Source organism: Callorhinus ursinus, unplaced genomic scaffold (genome assembly GCF_003265705.2).
Source record: "Callorhinus ursinus isolate GAN/ISIS: 27379988/994484 unplaced genomic scaffold, GSC_fseal_2.0 scaffold50, whole genome shotgun sequence".
Lineage (NCBI taxonomy): Eukaryota > Metazoa > Chordata > Mammalia > Carnivora > Otariidae > Callorhinus > Callorhinus ursinus.
Genome location: NW_027397112.1, coordinates 7,155,072 through 7,175,462, shown reverse-complemented (window position 1 = coordinate 7,175,462; position 20,391 = coordinate 7,155,072). Strand labels below are relative to the sequence as shown.

The following is a 20,391-nucleotide window of genomic DNA, read 5'->3' as shown; positions in this document are numbered from 1 at the left end:
CAATATCTACTTCCAAAGACCTTTGAAGGTGCTGCTATCATCTTTAAGAAAAGTAGTAATGATCCATTAACAACGGTACAATCTACAGTTACTGATTATCATATATTTAAAAAATGGGGTGGGGGACACAGGGCAAAAAGAGGAAAAAGTAATCGGTGAGGAATGATATGAACAGAAGGAAAAGAGTATTAGCCTATACACGTCTGTGACAGCCTATATCCTCGGATAAGTGACAATCTGTGAAGGTGGAGGTTCTCGGAAGGCGAGATGGGGGAGGTGAACGCCAAATCAATGCTCTACGGAGTTTTTCCATCCATTGTCTTCACCTGGATTCTGATGATGCACCCATCCCCCACACTGAAACCGCCTCTCGGTTTGTGTGAAAAAACTATGACCCACTCTCCAAGTAGCATCTGAAAGAAGAGTGTACCTACAGTCTTTATGACTTCAAATCATGTTTCATTCCTAGAATATCCCTAGTACCTCTAAAATATTATGGTTCTTTCCATCTTCCTCTTTCCTACTCACTGTATATAAGGTCTGTGGGTTTGTCAAAGCCCATTGAAAGTCCCAACTCTTACACAGAGCCGTTCTAGACAACTCTTGACCTTTCTAGACAACCTGGAACACTTATTTGGACTATTCATTTTGGTTCTTGTTTGCATGAAAGTGTGGCCTTTATATAGAAAATGTCATGTACAGTGCTAAAGTATTCCACCTGTTTTCTAATTGCAGACATGATTTTAAGCTTCCAGAAAAGACAGAGACCATGTCCTCTCTGTATCATCTGGAAAACGTATCCTGGTATAAGGGGTAGTGTAGGTACCCAATAAACATCTATTAGGTGTATATAATTAGTTCAGGGTTCTCAGCCTCAGAGCTACTGATACATGGTGCCAGATAATTTCTTGTTGTGGTAGTCACTGTAGGATGTTTAGCAGCATCCCTGGTCTCTACCCACTAAATATCAGTAACACACACACACACACACACTGCCAAATATGGGGGTGCAGAGGGAGGGAGGAAGTCCTACAGTGGAGAACCACTATATTAATGTAACATTAATCTTTTTTTAATACTTTTTTAAATGTTTTATTTATTTATCATTCATGAGAGTCAGAGAGAGAGAGAGAGAGAGAGAGAGAGAGGCAGAGGCAGAGGGAGAAGCAGGCTCCCCGCCTAGCAGGGAGCCTGATGCAGGGCTCGATCCCAGGACCCTGGGATCATGACCTGAGCCGAAGGCAGACGCTTAACTATCTGAGCCACCCAGGTGCCCCAACATTCATTAATCTTATCTAAATGTTTAGCTACTCCAAGAAGAAGCTTTTGGAGACACTGACTTCCAACGCATCAAAATTGATCTAAGGAGAGAAGGATAAAACTGTTACATCACAGTAATATAAAGATGTACCTTCTCGGCCGCCGCCGCGGCCCCCCCCCCCCCCCGCCCCCCCCCCCCCCGGGTTCCCTTAGCCCAGCCCGGTCCCACCCGGTTCCCGGGAGGATGAAGTTCTTGTATAAAGAGGAGCATCCGTTCGAGAAACGCCGCTCTGAGGGCGAGAAGATCCGAAAGAAATACCCGGACCGGGTTCCGGTGATAGTAGAAAAGGCTCCCAAAGCTCGGATAGGAGACCTGGACAAAAAGAAATACCTGGTGCCTTCTGATCTCACAGTTGGTCAGTTCTACTTCTTGATCCGGAAGCGAATTCATCTCCGAGCTGAGGATGCCTTGTTTTCCTTTGTCAACAATGTCATTCCACCCACCAGTGCCACAATGGGTCAGCTCTACCAGGAACACCATGAAGAGGACTTCTTTCTATACATCGCCTACAGTGATGAAAGTGTCTACAGTCTGTGAAGCTGCTCCCCCTGAGGTGGGGGGTCCCCCCCTTCCTTGACCTACTCCTTCTCCGGGCTCAACCACCACCTCCCTTCTTCAGGACCTGCACTTCCTAATGTTTGAGGCTCTCTTCCAGCCCCTCTTAGCAGGAGGGCTCATGGGGGAGGTGACCTCTTGGACCTCTCCTTTCGCCCCCTTCTCTTACCACCTTTCCCACTCTGCTTTAGACTTCTCGATTGTCAGTCTGTCACATCCAGCGATTGTTTTGGTTTCTGTTCCCTTTCTAACTGCCCAAGGGGCTCAGAACCCCAACATTCCCTTCCTTTCACTACCTCCTTTTTTGGGGGTAGATGGAAGGGACTGAAATTGTGGGGGGGAGGTAGGAGGCACATCAATAAAGAGGAAACCACCAAGCTGAAAAAAAAAAAAAAAAGATGTACCTTCTCATTCCCATGATCTGCCTTACATTACCAAAGTATCCCTTGATGAAGGGCTTGACCTTACCCTTGATCACCTGGTGAAAGTCATGTCTGCCAATGTTTTCCATTGTAAAGTTACTATTTTTCCTTTTCCATTCTCTGTTCTTTGGAAGTGGGTTATTAAGTCCAGCCCACAACCGAGGGAGGGGAATTAAGCCTGCCTCCTGAGGAGAGAGTATCTACATATATAATATGGAATTCTGTGAGATTTGCCTCTTCTCCTTCATTTATTTATTCATTTGGTTATTTATTTATATCAGTTGGACTCATGCATATTTATTACACTTTGAATAACAATTCAATACTATGTTAGTTTTGTTGCTCAAATTGTTCCAGCTTTGGACACTGGAAGCTTTTGCGGGTTGGTTCCTGTGTCCATGTCACATACCCCCCTTTTTAAAAAATTTTTTATTGTTATGTTAATCACCATACATTACATCATTAGTTTTTGATGTAGTGTTCCATGATCCATCGTTTCTGCATAACACCCAGCGCTCCACGCAGAACATGCCCTCTTTAATACCCATCACCAGGCTAACCCAACCCCCCCCACATACCCCCTTTATAAGGGTTACTTTTGAAAATCAAATGTTATCCTTTGCAATTAATTTTTATTAAATATTGTTTAATTCCAGCAGTGTGTGTTTTAAACACCTGTGTGTCTGACCTTGTTAGATACTAATGAAATGATAAATTCATTCTTACTACAACTACAGACAGCAAGTCCCAAGGCAATTCTTATGTGTAGACCCATTTATCAGCCTTCTATTAAATACAGAGAATGCCTTGGGGCACCTGGGTGGCTCAGTAGGTTAAGCGTCTGCCTTCGGCTCAGGTCATGGTCCCGGGGTCCTGGGATCGAGACCCGCATCAGGCTCCCTGCTTTGCAGGGAGCCTGCTTCTCCCTCTCCCTCTGCCTGCCTGCTCTGCCTACTTGTGCTCTCTCTCTGTCAAATAAATAAATAAAATCTTTAAAAAAAATACAGAGAATACCTTTGATGTATAATTGCTTGGAGCTATGAGCTCATAAAATAAAAATTAATTGACAATGAGGTGGTATAAATTGCTTCACACAGAAAAAAAAACTGGAAGTTCTGTGGCCAAAGGTATAGTTTTGTCTTTTTCTTTTAACAAATAAGCTAGTAATAAATTTATCAAAGTTTTATTGCATTTCCTGTTTTTATAGGAAATTGGTAAAACACTGGAATCTTTTGAGATAAATTATGAGACTATATGTAACCTCTACTCACTAGAAACAAGTTTTAGTGATCAAAGAAGACACTGTCCTTGATCCTTTTAAAAAAGGAGGCACCTAAAAAAAAAAAAAGGGATGCCTGGGTGGCTCAGTTGGTTAAGCATCTGCCTTTGGCTCAGATCCCAGGATCCTGGGATCGAGTCCCGCATCAGGCTCCCTGCTGAGCAGGGAGCCTGCTTCTCCCTCTGCCTGCCACTGCCCCTCCTTGTGCTCTCTCTCTCTAACAAATAAATAAATAAAATATTTAAAAATAAATAAATAAACAAATAAAAGGAGGCACCTGTGCAAATATAACTGATTATAGCTACTTAATGCCAAAGCATATTTGACCTAGTATCACCAAGTGATCTCAAGACAGATCTGGAAATAGTATTTCTTTTCTTTTTCTTTTTTTTAACGTTTTATTTTTAAGTCATCTCTACCCTCAATGTGGGGCTCAAACTAACAACCCCAAGATCAAGAGTCACACACTCTCCTGTCTGAACCAGCTGGGTTCTCCTGGAAATAGTATTTCTTAGCTATGTTGTGCCATAGAGATAGCATGATATTTGACTTTTTGTGGAATATCTTAAGTGTTACCAGAGAGAAAAAGAGGGAGTTATGTCTGCTATTAAGAGTATGTAGTAATAAGGGAAGAACCGATTTGTGTGTCCCTAGTTTTCTATAAATCATTAAGGCCGATCAAAAAAAAAAGAGTATGTAGTCATTTATATCAAAACCCGAGTTTAACAATTGGTTGGGTGACTGTAATTAGGCTAAATAATGGCCCCCAGAGATATCAGATCCCAAACCCCGGAAACTGAAAATGTTACCTTATTAGAAAAAGGGTCTTTGGGGGGGGCGGTGCCTGACTGGCTCAATCAGTAGGGCATGCGGCTCTTGATCTTGTTGGGGTTGTGAGTTTGAGCCTCAAGTTGGGTGTAGAGATTACTTAAAAATAAAATCTTGGGCGACTGGGTGGCTCAGTTGGTTGGGCGACTGCCTTCGGCTCAGGTCATGATCTGGAATCCCGGGATCGAGTACCGCGTCGGGCTCCCTGCTCAGCGGGGAGTCTGCTTCTCCCTCTGACCCTCTTCCCTCTCGTGCTCTCTTTCATTCTCTCTCTCAAATAAATAAATAAAATATTTTTAAAAAATTTTAAAAATAAAAATAAAAATAAAATCTTTTTTTAAGATTTTATTTATTTGAGAGAGAGGGTGAGAGAGAGTGAGCATGAGAGGGGGAAGGATCAGAGGGAGAGGGAGAAGCAGACTCTCTGAGGAGCAGAGAGCCCGATGCGGGGTTCAATCCCAGGATCCTGGGATCGTGACCTGAGTGGAAGGTAGACGCTTAAGCAACTGAGCCACCCAGGCGCCCCTTAAAAAATAAAATCTTAAAAAGAGAAAAAGAAAGAAAGAGGGTTTTTGGAGATGTGATTAAGTTAAAGACTTTGAGAAGAGAAGATTAATCTGATCCTCTGGGTGGGCCCAAATACAATCACAAGTGTACATAAGAGAAAGGCAAGGGAGACTGATACACAGAAGAGGAGAAAGCACCATGACCTTGAAGGCAGAGATTGGCCTGATGAGGCCACAAGCCAAGGAATGCCCACAACCACTGGAAGCTGGAAGAGACAAGGAAGGGATTGTCCCCTAGAGCCCCCAGAGGGAGCATGGCCCTGTCATACCTTGATTTCGGCCCAGTGATACTGATTTCAGATTTCTGGACTCCAGATTGTGAAAGAATCAATTTCTGTTGTTTTGAGCCACTAAATACATGATTATTTTTGACAGCAGCAAGAGAAAACGAACACAATGATCTTTTTATTCACTTGATATAATGGTACTTGACATGAAATAATTCTAACAAAAGTCCAAGAGATTTACTCAAAAGATAAAATACAGTATAATTTTCTTTGAAAATGATTTACAACAGACTTGAAAATAGCAAGTTCTCCCACTGCCTTTATTTTTTTTTAAGTTTTTATTTATTGGGGCGCCTGGGTGGCTCAGTCATTAAGCATCTTCCTTCAGCTCAGGTCATGACCTCAGGGTCCTGGAATAGAGCCCCACGTCCAGCTCCCTGCTCAGCGGGAGGCCTGCTTCTTCCCCTTGTACTCCCCCTGCTTGTATTCCCTCTCTCGCTGTCTTTCTCTGTCAAATAAATAAATAAAATCTTTTTTTAAAAAAAGTTTTTATTTAAGTAATCTCCACACTGAACATGGGGCTCAAACTCATGACCCTGAGATCAAGAGTCAAATGTTCTCCCCACTGAGCCAGCCAGGCACCCCTCTCACTGCCTTTAAAAGAGGCAATTTAGAAAAACAAATGTTTCACACACATTTCAGGAACATTTCTGTAATGTAAGCCTCTTGGCTTTAGATGCAATCAATATGTTAATGACTCCTAAATTCAAACCTCTAGCCCAAAGGACTCCCCTCAATTTGACCCTTGTATATGCATTTGCCTTTTCAACATTGTCACTGGATACCCAGTACGGCCCTCAAACTTACCATATGCAACACTGGGCTTCGTCCCTTTCTGTCTGACTCGCTTGTCCCTAACCTGCTCCTTCTTGGTAAATGGCAACTCCATCTTTCCAGACACTCAGACCAAAAATCTTGCTGACATATGTGACCTCTTTACCCCCACAGCCAACAGCAAATCCGATCTTGGCTCTATCTTCAGGTTATACCCAGGATCTAGCCCTTTCTCCTCCCTTAGTCCAAGCCACCATCATTTTCCTCCCAAATTATTACAATAACTTCCCAGCTAGTCTCCCAGCTTCTACTCAACCTAGTCACCACACAGCAGCCAGAAGGTTCTTTCACTATGTAAGTTGGCTCATGCCACTCCTTCGCCTAAAACCCCCACTGGCTTCCTATCTTACTCAGATTAGAAACCAAGTCCTTATAATGGTCGAAACTTCATCTCTTGCAACTCTTGCCTTCACTCATTCTGGTCTTCAGACAAGCCGGAGTGATCTGATTGCTCTCACGTCGGGGTTCTTGCTCTTGCCTCTGCCTGGAATCTTCTTCACCCAACTATCTGCAAGACTCCTTTCCTGGGGCACTCAGTCTGTGGAGCATGCCATTCTTGGTCTCAGGGTTGGGAGTTCGAGCCCCACATTGGGGGCAGAGATTACATAGGAAAAAAAAAAAAAAGACTCTCTTATTGACTGCAGGTCTTGGCTCACAAGCCTGGCCTTCCGTGACCACCTCCCATTCACTATCACACCTGCTCCATATTTACATGTTTATTTTCTGTCCCCCCGTCCCCACTAGAATGTTCACTTCACAAAGGTGGGAACTTTGGGTCCGATGTGTGCACGGCCGATAAGCTGAACGTGCCAGAGATGCCAGATATGAAAACAAACATAGTCGTTAATATAGACTTGTGAGTTTCAATAATTAGTATCATGATATACTTTACCACTGTTTCTCCAATCAGTATTTCTCTCTGTTGTGGAAAACCGACCTCCGAGCCCCGGAGCAGTAACTCGAAGACAGAGTTTGGGTTTACAGAAGGAAGATAGCTTCTGACTTTGCAGGGCAAAGGAGGCTGCAGCAGGCTCATGGCTCCAAAGACTGCAAGCCTGCCCAGGGTAAAAGGCTGCGGGGTTTTATAGGAAAATACAGGATCTGGGTGGTTTCGATAGGAATCTGGTCCGTGCTGCCAGCCGGGTTCACGTCTTCAAGTGGTCTTATGACCAGCGGTGGCACTGGCCATGAGTCTCGTTAAGTATACATTGAGGTCAGCGGGATGTCAATACTGGTAAGGAGTTCCTGGAACAGGATTCTACAGAAAAACAAATGAAGGGGAAGAGGAGGGGAGGCTTCAAGAATGAGGAAGAGAAAAATGTGTTCAGTTTAAAGTCAAGCCTTGCTGAAGCTCTAGTGTGTCCATCTTTTTTTCTTAATTGCATTGTTATTTTTTTTTTAAAGATTTTATTTATTTATTTGAGAGAGCGAGAATGAGAGAGAGAGAGAGCACATGAGAGGGGGTAGGGTCAGAGGGAGAAGCAGACTCACCGCTGAGCAGGGAGCCCGATGCGGGGCTCGATCCGGGACTCCAGGATCATGACCTGAGCCGAAGGCAGTCGCTTAACCAACTGAGCCACCCAGGCGCCCAAATTGCATTGTTATTTATTTTTAAGTCATCTCTACTGTCCAAGTGAGGCTCGAACTCATGGTCCCAATCTTTTTTTTTTTTTTTTTTAATCTCTCAGGCCAACGTGGGGCTTGAACTCAGGACCCCAAGATCAGCGGACTGCAGGCTGAGCCAGTAGGATGCCCCAACTAGTGTGTCTATCTTAATTTCCATCTATTTTTACGTTTCTATAGCGGTTTCATTTCTACCTTTCAGAGTCCTTATTCTTTGCTAATTTTCTCTTCTGAAACTAAATTCTTACTTACAATGTCAAACTCCCCCAAATAAAGGATTTATAAAGAGTCTATCTATATAACAGTACTTTACCTAATTTCTCTGTTGGCTCAGACTTTTACTGAGTTCCTTCTTTACTTCTCTGTTCTTGTTGTTGTTTCCTTTGCAAGCTTTTCCTTAGATTTCAATGTGCTTTCGTTTTCCATGATCTCTCAGCCTAGCAAGGAAGGGCTTCAGTTTGGTGTTGAGAGCCAACTAGAGTTTTCTCCACCTATTAACCTCTTTCTTAGACCCTTTCTCACTCTTATTTTTTGAGTCCTGGAACCCATAAATCCATTTACTCCATTACACCTTTGTTACTTTTTGTCTTTCACACTCTTCACACAAAATGTAAACCTCCAAATACTTTGTCTCTAGTCAAACCAAGTGCACATTGAATAAAGAGCCAGAAAACATCTTAGCCTAGCGTGCCTCAACAATTCTGGCTCCTAGCATGTGTTCTAGAAATTTGTGTGGGTATTTCAGGTTGTCACGATCATTGGGGGGGAAAGGGAGGTATCCGCATGTAATTGGGATGCCAGACATCTACAATGCAACAAACCTGGACAGTAAAATACCGTCCCACATTCCACCTGACTTTTCAATGTCCTGCCGGACACCTACTTATGTGTCTGAGGCCTAGACTCTAACTCCATTTCACATATGCTATTTTTTGAAGCTTTTTTTTTAAGATTTTATTTATTTATTTATTTGACAGAGAGGGAGCACAAGCAGGGGGAGTAGGAGAGGAAGAAGCAGGCTTCCCGCAGAGCAGGGAGCCCAATGTGGGGCTCGATCCCAGGACCCTGAGATCATGACCTGAGCCGAAGGCAGATGCTTAACGACTGAACCACCCAGGCACCCCTATTTTTTGAAGTTTTAATATACACTAATTTTTTTTTTAAAGATTGATTTATGTGAAAGAGACAGAGAGAGTGCTCGAGCATATGCATGTGAGGGGAGGTGGGGAGGGGCAGAGGGAGAAAATCTTAAGCGGACTCCTGGCTGAGCTGGATCCCATGACCCTGAGATCATGACCGGAGCAGAAATCAAAAGTTGGACGCTCAACCAACTGTGCCACCCAGGCACCCCTGCACAAAGAATTTCTAAGAATTCTTCTATGTGAAAAACAATGAAAGACTGTACTTTCATATAGACAGAACTTTACCAAGAAGTTGTACACCACTTTGGAAAAATCATGCCACCCACAGTAAGCCCTTATGATGCCTGGGGAACCAATGAAAACATATCTATTGCAGATTTTGCTTTTACAGTTGTTACATATGTGTACAAGTAAATGACTTCTTTTTTATCTCCTATGATAGACGTATTTAGCCTTTATATTTTGAAGTTTATTTATTTACTTAAATAATCTCTACACCCAAGGTAGGGCTGGAACTCACCACCCGGAGATTAAGAGTTGCATGCTTCTCCGACTGAGCCAGCCAGGCACTCTTAACCTTTATATTTTGAATAATGTATTTTATTTTGCTATTTTGCAATGCTTCTCCTTTACATTACAGCTAGGATGTTTTGTTGTTTTTAATTATGTGTGCAGATGGGTTACATTATCCATGATTTTGAGTACAGAACAATAAAAACAAACAACAACAACAAAACAAGGTCTATTCAGCATATAGAAAGGGATGCTGGTGCTGATTAAATTCACTAACAGGTAGACCATTCCAAGATTTCCCATTTGCTTGGGAGGCTACTGTTCACACTTTGACCACACCACAACCTCATTTTCACTTTCAAGCATCCTAAACTTTTTAATAGGGACCTAGATGGTGCGAATGATAATGAAAACTTGTACAGTACTTAAAAATTGAAATAACCTCGCATACATGATCTCGCTTGGTGCTCACAAGAGGCCTACAGAGAAAGCCAATAAAATGCCTTTCTAAAGATTCTTTTTATCCACGTTGTGGATTATAGTAAAAATGAAAACAAACAAATAAAAACCTTGTTTTATCACCAAACCGCTGTTATACCTTCTCTTTGAGCTTTGAGAGATGTCACAGATTAAACTACCAAGATTCTCAACCAGATGAAACTTTAGAACTTTTTTCTTTAGGGTTTATTTCAGCCTGTTCATGCACAGATGAGCACACTGAGATCCAACAAAAGTTAAGCGACTTGCCTACATTTCTGAAAAATAATATTTCAAAGCAGGACTGTAAGACTATATGGGGCGGTCTACTCTGTTACACTAGTTTTTCTCACCGCCGCAAATTTTGGATGACTGACTGTCACCGAGACAAAACCGGACGTGAGCTGCAGGGGCGAGGGTGAACCCCACCCCCAACCCCGCCCCCAACCCCGCCCCCAGGGCTGTCCGCGGCAGTGCCGGACTGGTGGCCAGCGCAGGGGGCCTCGTGGGGTCCTTCGCACGGGCTCCCGACGCACTGCCTGAGCGGGTGCGCAGGCGGCTTCCGGTGTGGGTGACGAGTGGTGGCCGAATCAGGGGGACATCAAGGGACGTTCAGGCAGGGACCATGGCGGACGGCGGCTCGGAGCGGGCTGATGGGCGCATCGTCAAGATGGAGGTGGACTACAGCGCCACGGTGGATCAACGACTGCCCGAGTGCGAGAAGTTGGCCAAGGTGAGGGGAGGCCGGCTGGCTCTTGGCGGGCGCCGAGGGCTGAGTCACGGCGCGGAGCTTGCTTAGGCCTCAGGGGGCCTGCTGGCTGGAGGGCGCGTCTCCCACTGCCTGTCCAGCCCGAGTTGGGCCTGCATGAGTAGGAGTTCCCAGGTCCGCTCCTTAGCGGGAGTATGCTAGTGCATACAGCTTCCCAAACCCTCCCCAGGACAGATGGCCACTTCCCGGAGGAGTTGGGGCCCCATAGTACTTTTTACCGTTTCTTGGTACTGTTTAACGTTTACTTTAGCAGTTTCCCAGGGGTTAAGGCCGCTTCAGCGTTCAGGCTAGATCAGAGAGTTGAGTTCTGTTGCCGTTGCTGAATCAATTTGTGTAGTTAAGTTGCTTATGGATCATGGGATGTTCCTGGCCTTTAGCCAGGAGAAGGGTTAGGAAAGTGATAGGGGCGAAGGTGGTTAGCACAGGATTCCTGTCCTTAAGGAGTTCGTATACATCACGAATTAGACGAGTAAGGCGGGGTGGTGAGTTTCACACAAGTGTAAACGTGCCGCTGGAACAGAGAAGGAAGTTGTTCGTTCTTACTGGTGGGATAAGGGAAGGTTTTACAGAGAAGTTGACGTTTGTATTGGGCCTTAAAAATTGGGATGGGGAGGAATCGTTCCTGGAGCGGGAACTGCAGAAGTAAAGACAAACTTCACATAAGTGCAGGATAACCTCTTTAAGGGAGGTCATGAACAGTGGTTTAGCCCAACTGCTTATCTCCCCTGGAATAGAAATTTAACATGATCCTAACATTTATACCCCTCCCACCCCCACCCCACCCCCGCTATGTGCCAGGCAACTTTATGTATCATTTTATATAAAGAAACCAAGGCTTGGAGAGTTTCTTGTGGAACGTTACAGTTAGTAATAGAACCGGGGATTCAAAACTAGGTTCTGTCTGTAGTGGGTTTGGATGGTTGTTAAATCAACTCCCATCATGGGCTGTTGCTAAGAATCCTTACTGTCAGTCCTCATTAAATTCCTTGTTCAATCCAGCCACAAACACTTATTGCTATTCACCTGGGATGCATGTACTAATAGAGTTGTTTCTGTCCCTTAAAGAAGCTTACTGCATAAGTACATTTAAGTGTAATAAATTCAGGGACAGGAGGAGTGTCAAGTATTATTTCACAGTAATATTTCTTAGAAAGAAACCTTTTCAATACTTCCCTTTTTTCTGATAAAGGATTTAATAGAGCTTTACAAAAGACAGGGATAGGGAAAGATGATGAAGTTGATATACCTGAATTTCTTAACTTCAGTACACTTGATGGAGGGCAGCCATGAATTCATCTCTGTACTTACTGGAAGCTAGCGTAAAGAAACATCGTGTATATAAGGGTTGGAAGACACCTATAGTGCCAGGCGGATAACAATTCCTGGCATTTAGTGAGTACTTTCTGCAGTGCCAGACACTCTTCTGAGTGCTTGCGTGCATTAGCTCATTCGGTCCTCACCTTAGGCCTATGTGATAGGTATTGTTCTTCTTATTTTACAGACATGAATACAGTCTAAGAGAAGTTGAGTCACGAGCTCCAAGGTCATACAGCTAGTAAAGTGGTGGAGCCAGGATGCAAACCAAGTGGACTGATTCTGGTGCTTGTGCTCTCACCATGCTATCCTGCCTAGGGAGCCAAGTGTAATGAAAACCTGAACTTCTGAGCACCTGTCCAGGGAAAGGGGGCAGTAACTCTTCACCTCCAGTTAATCTTTGCCTATTGGAGATGAAGGCCAAGCCTTGTCAACTCTTCTAATTTGAGGGAGAAACTAGGAATATGGAGGGGTTTTTTTTTATATGAATTGCCTCAATATTTAGAAACTGGACACAAATCTGTTTTAAAACACATTTGAGCCAATACCACATAGATCGAACAAAACATACGTACGGGCCAAAGTCAGCCCCTGAACCACCACTTTGGAAGTCATTGATTGCTAGTGTCCAAAGGAAGAAACCATTTGCTTTAAAGAAGTACAGCTATTCCTAAAGCTGAGATCTGGGAGAAAAAAATCTTCCCTTTACCGATTTCTTCTGATAGCCTACTGTCAGTAGTCAGTGCTAGACATTGTGGGGAGTATAAAGATTATTATTAGACAAAGCTCTTGCCCTCAGATAGCTTATAGGCCAGTAAGAAAAAAATTTCACTGTTACAGTTGTAATCATGTGTATGGCTTTTATTTAGGACATTGTGGTTAGTTCCACATGGTTGAAAAGACTTGCAAAATCAAATGCCTTTTTAGGTGTCAAATTGGTAACAAATGTTTCAAACAGGGAATGTTGGGGCCTGTTAAACTAGGTAAAATTAAAGCCATTTGCATTTTTTTTTTTTTTTTAAAGCCAGTGAGCCAGTGAAACAAAACAAGGCACAGGTATGGATTATTTTTGTGAAGGGCAGGTAGAGGGCTGGGGGATGGCAGGGCATAAGTGTTTTCATTTTTGTTCCTTAATGCAAACCTACAATTTTCAACTTTTGGATTAGATGGTTGTCTTACCATCTAGTTAATTTTAAGATTTGTTCCTTTGTTTCGCCTTTTATTTTATTTTGTAAAAGATTTTATTTATTTATTTGACAGAGAGAGCGTGTGTGTGCATGCACACACAAGCAGAGGGAGCAGCAGAGGGAGAAGGAGAACTAGGCTCCCCGCTGTGCGGGGAGCCCAATGCCGGACTTTATCTCAGTACTCTGGGATCATGACCTGAGCTGAAGGCAGATGCTTAACCAACTGAGCCACCTGGGTGCCCCTATAGAACACTTTAGCGTACATTCTTCAGTTTTTTACTTTGAGCCCATCGATAAAACTAAAGAAAGTTTTATTGTTTTTACTTGTGAGAAAACTAAGATTCTTGCAGCTTAAGTGGTTTATCCAAGGTCTGCAGCAAAGCCAGGTCATGCTCAGGTCTCCTAGCAGCAGGTAGTGTTTTTTGCTATATTCTACGACCTCTTTAAGAGACTTACTTTTGTACTTAAGTCATTTTTTATTTATTTTTTATTTTATTTATTTGACAGAGACACAGCGAGAGAGGGAACACAAGCAGGGGGAGTAGGAGAGGGAGAAGCAGGCTTCCCGCCGAGCAGGGAGCCCGATGTGGGGCTTGACCTGAGCCGAAGGCAGACGCTTAACGACTGAGCCACACAGGCGCCCCAGTCATTTTTTATTTTTAATGTGAAAGACAAAATGTATGTGTATAGAAAATAAGAATGTACCCAGTGAGAAAAGCACAGATAGCAGAAACCTTCAAAAGGCAAACTGAAGTCTAGATGTGAGTGGTAAAATTGCCAAATCTAGGCCATTTGAATCTCCTACAATGACCTATGTTTTTGTATCCCAACACTCATGTCACATTCAACAAATAACACCAGTCACTAATATTTATTGCTGTGTATTTTAAAAAAAATATTTAATTTATTAGAGAGTGCACAAGCGGTTGGGGGGGTAGGGGCAGAGGGAGAGAGAGAGAGAAGCAGGCTCCCCACTGAGCAGGGAGCCTGATGTGGGGCTTGATCCCAGGACTCTGGGATCATGACCTGAGCCGGAAGGCAGACGCTTGATGACTGAGCCACCCAGGTGCCCTGGTATTGTTTTAATCCTTACAGCAACCCTGTGGGGCAGGAATTATTATGCTTATTTCACTGAAGAGAAAATTAAGGGTCAGAGAGGGTAAGTGTCTTGCCTGAGGTAACACAGTGTTAAGACTTGGCATTTAGACCCAAGTAGTCTGGCTTGCAGAGCCTTTTTTTGTTGTTGTTGTTGTTTTTTAAGATTTTTATTTATTCATGACAGAGAGAGAGAGAGGGGCAGAGGGAGAAGCAGGCTCCCAAGGAGCAGGGAGCCTGATGCGGGACTCGATCCCAGGAATCTGGGATCATGACCTGAGCCGAAGGCAGACGCCTAACCATCTGAGCCACCCAGGCGCCCCAGAGCCTTTGTTTTTAACCATTACATTCTGATGCCTCTGTGATTGGTATTTGAGGTTGGTGAGATAGTAAGAGTGATACTAGTTCTTGGTAATGGTTAGTGCTTCACCCTTGTTTTAATCCAAAGAGGGCCTTTTCTGAACTGTAACTATGTAGTACAGAGCAGTTCCTAATACACAGAGGATCACCACCACCCTTCTTGATTATGGTATATTTGGTACGTGGATATTTGGAGATTATTTCCATTCTTAAATTGAATATATCCTTTGGTGGTTCTTGTCTTTTCATTTGATTAGCTGCAGCATCTTCTCAAGGTTAATATCAAAAATAAAGAGGAGGTGAAATGTAAAACAGTTTATTGACTGTTAGCAGCTTGGACAAAGAGACCCCCCCGCCTTTAAGACATAGGTCCTGTGAAAGCATTGGATTGGCATTAAATTTCAGCTGTTGGTCTTTTTCTTACTTAGGTTGTTTAACAAATCATTAAAAGATTGGATCCATTTAGGAGTTAAAGGACACAAACATACGGAATTTGCAGATACCCAACATGTATTGATGTTGAACAAACTCCTTAGTCATTTACCTCATTTACAGAGATTATTTTGTTGAGAAAAATGAGTCACAAAAGTCACATGTTCTGACGAGTTGGTTTTGATAGCTCCGACCATCTCGTTCCTCTGAGTTGAAAAGCAGGATCGAGGAGGTGGAATTTCAAGAACTGTGTGAAGATAGGAAAGAAAGGAGGAAGATGGCTAGCCATAGCCTTGAACATGGAAGCGTGGGAGAAAAAAATGGGATGTTTAGATAATTGGGAGTTGTATTTAATGAAGTTGATGGTAGCGTCCCTCAAATCGCTGAATTGCCAGCCATGTAACTTGTCACATCCTACGTAGTGTGACAGTGAGAATCAGGAATTCAGAGCCCTTAAGGTCATCTGATAGTTCTGGTCATTGTCAGTGCATACTGTGTACAAGTTGGTGCGTGGGAAACGATCAAACGTGGTCCAGCCCTGAAGGAACTTAGAGACCACTTAGGAGGCAAGACATGCATGTTAATAACTGGTACAAGGTATAAAGGGATGTACCATATCTACAGAAGCAACATGATGTGCTTTGCCAGGTGCAGAGTGAGCTACAGTGGTGAACAGTATAGACGCACGCAGTCCCTTTTCTTACAGAATTTACATTCTAGTGAGACTAGGAAGACAGTGTTAAAATAGAAAAGAGTTTGGAGTCATTACAAAGCAGAAAGTCAGGGGGCTTGTGAGTTAAAGAAGGAAGTGCTGACTAACCCACTGACTATGGGGAGTTATTTAAGAATGCCTTCCTGAGGGGCACCTGGGTGGCTCAGTCATTAAGCATCTGCCTTTGGCTCAGGTCATGATTCCAGGGTCCTGGGATCAAGCCCCGCATCAGGCTCCCTGCTCCACGGGAAGCCTGCTTCTCCCTCTCCCACTCCCCCTGCTGTGTTCCCTCTCTCTCTGTCTCTCTCTCTTGTCAAATAAATAAATAAAATCTTAAAAAAAAAAAATGCCTTCCTGAGAAGGTGACCGCTAATGTTCTGTTGATACCTAGAGCCTATGGCTCTAAAGTGCTATGTGATTCCTTCACATGTAGAGTGCAGCTCTTTAAAACCCATACTCTGGGGGCACCCAGGTGGCTCAGTCAGTGAAGCGTCTGCCTTCCACTCAGGTCATGATCCCAGGGTCCTGGGATTGAGCCCCGCATTGGGCTCTCCCTCTCCCTCTGGTCTCTCACTTTGTCTTTCAAATAAATAAAATCTTAAAAAAAAAAAACAAAAAAACTTCAGAATTAAAATACCATAAACTATACCCTGTTGATTATAGTCAGATGACTAATAGTAATTGCAAAAATGACAGATGACCATTAATGAACAGATTTTGCATTTTAACTATTTTTACACTACATTTGTTGCCAGATAGTAACTATTTCCCTAATGGAAATTACTTAGATGGAAGCAAAGGTGTGATTTAAACTAATTACAGTTTGGTGTCATGGAGGGAACATTGGGCCAGGAGGCAAGAGCCCTGGGTTCTGGTTCTGCTGATAAGTTTTGTGGCTGAGCTGTTTGGTCCTTAGTCTTTTTATAGTCTAAAATGATGTGATCGGATTAAATAATCTTCAGCAGTCTTTACAGTGCTAAGATTCTTTGATCTTTTATGATTTATTAGCCTTTAACTTTGAAGAATTTATGGATTTGTTCTTTGTTTTCCTCTGATGGACATTTAGTCAGCATTCATGATACACATGAATCTATAGAATTTGCAGAACTGATACTCCCCCTTTGCATAGGAAACATTGTTACAATGCTAGTAATCATGTTTCAGATTTAATTATAGTAAGTTCAAATAATGGCTGTACAGTACACATTCTTTGCTCCATAGAAAATTCATAGTTTAAACATTATCTTGGAAAATATGGAAAGAGTATTTTGAAAAGTCAAAACATTATTTGTATCCTTAATTCAAAAACTGTTTCTTTCATCAATAAAAAAGTAGTACTCATGTACTATCCATGCATGTCATTAAAATAAAATAAGTTTCAGGGCACCTGGCTGGCTCACTTGGTGGTGCATGTGGCTCTTGATCTTGGGGTTGTGCGTTTGAGCCCCACGTTGGGTGTAGAGATACTTAAGAATGAAATCTTTTTAAAAAAGTAAATAAAAAATAGTAATTTCATTTATAGTTAGAAAGCCAATTTCAAAATAAAACCCTCCTCATCACTTCTAATTCATTCACTGTTATTAATACCAGTATCTTAAGTACTTCCAATTTTTTTTTTTTTTTTTTGCTGTGGGCTGGTTTTGTTTTTATCACAATGTAGTTTGTTTTGGTTTGGGGTTTTTTTTTTCCTTAGATTTTATTTATTTGAGAGAGACTGAGAGTGAGAGAACAATCCCAGGACCCCGAGATCATGACCCAAGCCAAAGGCAGGCAGACGCTCAACCGACTGAGCCACCCAGGCGCCCCACAATGTGTGCTTCTTAATAGGATAGCTTATTTTAGTCCTGATATTATCATTTAGGTTTATATCATTTGGATTTTGTTTTTCCCATTTCCTAACGTGCGTCCCAGAAAAAATATTTTGTTTTTGCATAAGAGAGATAGAGGTTATTGTCAGTTGACAAAAAAGGGTATTCCATTTGAATCAGTATCTGCTTAAAAGTGTGACCTTTGGCATACTATTATGGATATTCTCAGGTGGTCTTTATTTCCTTTAAGCGCAATTATAATTTACTTTAAAAGTCATTGAAGAATTAGGGGCTCCGGGCTGGCTCAGTTGGCAGAGCATGCAACTCTTGATCTCAAGGTTGTGAGTTCAAGCCCCACTCTGGGCATAGAGCTTACTTTAAAAAAAAAAAAAAAAAAGTCATTGAAAAATTAAACCAGGGTTTCTTGTCTTTTCACCACCAAACATCCTTTATATTTTTCCTCGAAATTTCATGTTTTAAAGTATTTGTTATGGTGACTTCATAAATCATTTATTTTTTCTATTTTTATTCTTCAAAGACACTTGTGAGTGCCACTTAGAGTCTCAGTTCAGAACAAGATAATCAGGTTACCACACTGAGTTGATCATTTAGAATCCAAAATGACTTTTTTTCAGGTATTAAATCATTGTTCTATATTCAGTTTCTCTTAGGCTTTTTGAACTATTAAAAACAGCCTGTGGGCCCTACTTTAGGAACCACTGACTTAGGGAGTTCACAGGAAAAGCAAGCACTACCAAGAGGAGAAAACCAAATAGTAGTAGTAGTGGGGGTGGCCCTTTTCCTCTAAAATGGATTTTTTTTCTTTTCTGTGTCAGAAACATCTCGTTTTAAACTAGTTTGTTTGGGGGCGCCTGGGTGGCTCAGTTGGTTAAGCGACTGCCTTCGGCTCAGGTCATGATCCTGGAGTCCCGGGATCGAGTCCCGCATCGGGCTCCCTGCTCGGCAGGGAGTCTGCTTCTCCCTCTGACCCTCTTCCCTCTTGTGCTATCTCTCATTCTCTCCCTCTCAAATAAATAAGTAAAATCTTTAAAAAAAAATAAAATAAATAAACTAGTTTGTTTGGTTTTGTGTTGGTGGTAGTGTTTTTATTCTTCATTTTTATCTTTTGTTTTAGGAAGGAAGACTTCAAGAAGTCATTGAAACCCTTCTCTCTTTGGAGAAACAGACCCGCACTGTGAGTAGATTATAGTGAAAACCTCAATTATCATTAATTTCATTTAACTGTGCTCCATTAACTTCAGTATATTTTCATTCTTACAGGCTTCTGATATGGTGTCTACATCCCGCATCTTAGTTGCAGTAGTGAAGATGTGCTATGAGGCTAAAGAATGGGATTTACTTAATGAAAATATTATGCTTTTGTCAAAAAGACGGAGTCAGTTAAAACAAGTGAGTTCATGACTACATTTGCATTTAAATTGGGACTTTAGAAAACCGCTCTATGAATCTGTTTTAAATTTACTGTTAAATCAGCATACATTCTAGACAGTTTTTAAAAATTATGTCCATATTTTTATGTCAGCTGTTTTTATGTTTTTTTCTTCTGGTTTTTATATATTTGCATATTTTTACAAAATTGTGCTGAGTGCAGCTTTGTTCTGTGTACATGTAGCTCCATGTCTTCATGTTTATTTTTTAAGATTTATTTAAGAGAGAGAGAGCATGCACACACGCCCTAGCATGTGGGGAGGATGGGGGAGGGGGAGGGAGCGAGAGAATCTCAAGCAGACTTCCTGCTGAGCGCAGAGCCTGGTGGATCTCACAACCCTGAGATCATGACCTGAGCCCAAATCAGGAGCTGCACGCTTAACTGTCAGAGCTACCCAGGCACCCCCTCATGTTTATTATTTTATTGTCTTATTTATTTATTCATTTCTTTATTTTTTTTTAAGATTTACTTATTTATTTGACAGAAAGAGACAACAAGAGAGGGAACACAAGCAGGGGGAGTGGGAGAGGGAGAAGCAGGCTTCCTGCTGAGCAGGGAGCCTGATGCGGGACTTGATCCCAGGACCTTGGGATCACTACCAGAGCCGAAGGCAGATGCTTAATGACTGAGCCACCCAGGTGCCCTCATGTTTATTATTTTAAATGATTGTGTTATAATCCATCAAATTGATAATCTGTAATTTATATAGTCATGTCTTTTATTAAACATTTAATATTTAACTTGTTTTGAGGCCATTTTTCAGACATTATTTTGACTAATTGTGTTTAAAGACTTACGTTCTCATTTGGTGTTTTGGGGAAACTAGATTTTCTTTTCTGTTTTCCCTGTTTTTTGCTTGAGTTGTTGTTGTGGTTGTTGTTTTTTAGTAAACTCTGTGTCCAACATGGGGCTCAAACCTATGACCCCGACATCAAGAGTCACATGCTTACTGACTGAGCCAGCCGGGCACCCCATTCTATTTGAGTTATTTAAATGATTCTCTGTACAAGTAGATTCCACTTGTCATTTATATCTCATCTTTAAAATGCTGTTCCCTGAGTAGTTCCAGGTTTTTATTTTTTGCTTTCAAATGTATTAACATCATAAAACAGGGTAATAGTGGAACCAAAAACAGAAATACGGTGTTCTTGTTGAAATCTTTGTCTTATTAGTTTACTGCTAAAGTGAACCTAGTGTTAGAGTGGGTTAAATTATTTTTTACAAAAAAACAAATTGTTTTTCTCTTTTTTTTTTTTAGATAAGTTTACATGCATATAATTCGTGCTGTCTCAATCTCCCTCCCTCTCTCTTGGGGTTGTGAGTTTGAGCCCCACGTTGGGTGTAGAGATTACTTAAAAATAAGATTTTAAAAAGGGGCGCCTGGGTGGCTCAGTCGTTAAGTGTCTGCCTTCGGCTC

At 42.1% G+C, this 20,391-nt stretch overlaps 1 protein-coding gene and 1 pseudogene across 1 annotated transcript in view; both read left to right on the top strand.

Annotated features, from left to right (window-relative positions):
- Positions 1-1,426: 1,426 nt before the first annotated feature.
- LOC112837589 (gamma-aminobutyric acid receptor-associated protein pseudogene) lies at positions 1,427-2,275 on the top strand (annotated as a pseudogene).
- An 8,095-nt stretch (positions 2,276-10,370) lies between these two features.
- The window catches only part of PSMD12 (proteasome 26S subunit, non-ATPase 12), a 31,371-nt gene continuing 21,350 nt past the window's right edge, over positions 10,371-20,391 (top strand). Inside the window, exons 1-3 of the mRNA XM_025889951.2 lie at positions 10,371-10,580; positions 18,660-18,719; positions 18,806-18,934. Coding sequence (XP_025745736.1) covers positions 10,473-10,580; positions 18,660-18,719; positions 18,806-18,934 — 297 coding nt within the window. The 5' untranslated portion in view covers positions 10,371-10,472. The remainder of the gene's footprint in view (positions 10,581-18,659; positions 18,720-18,805; positions 18,935-20,391) is intronic.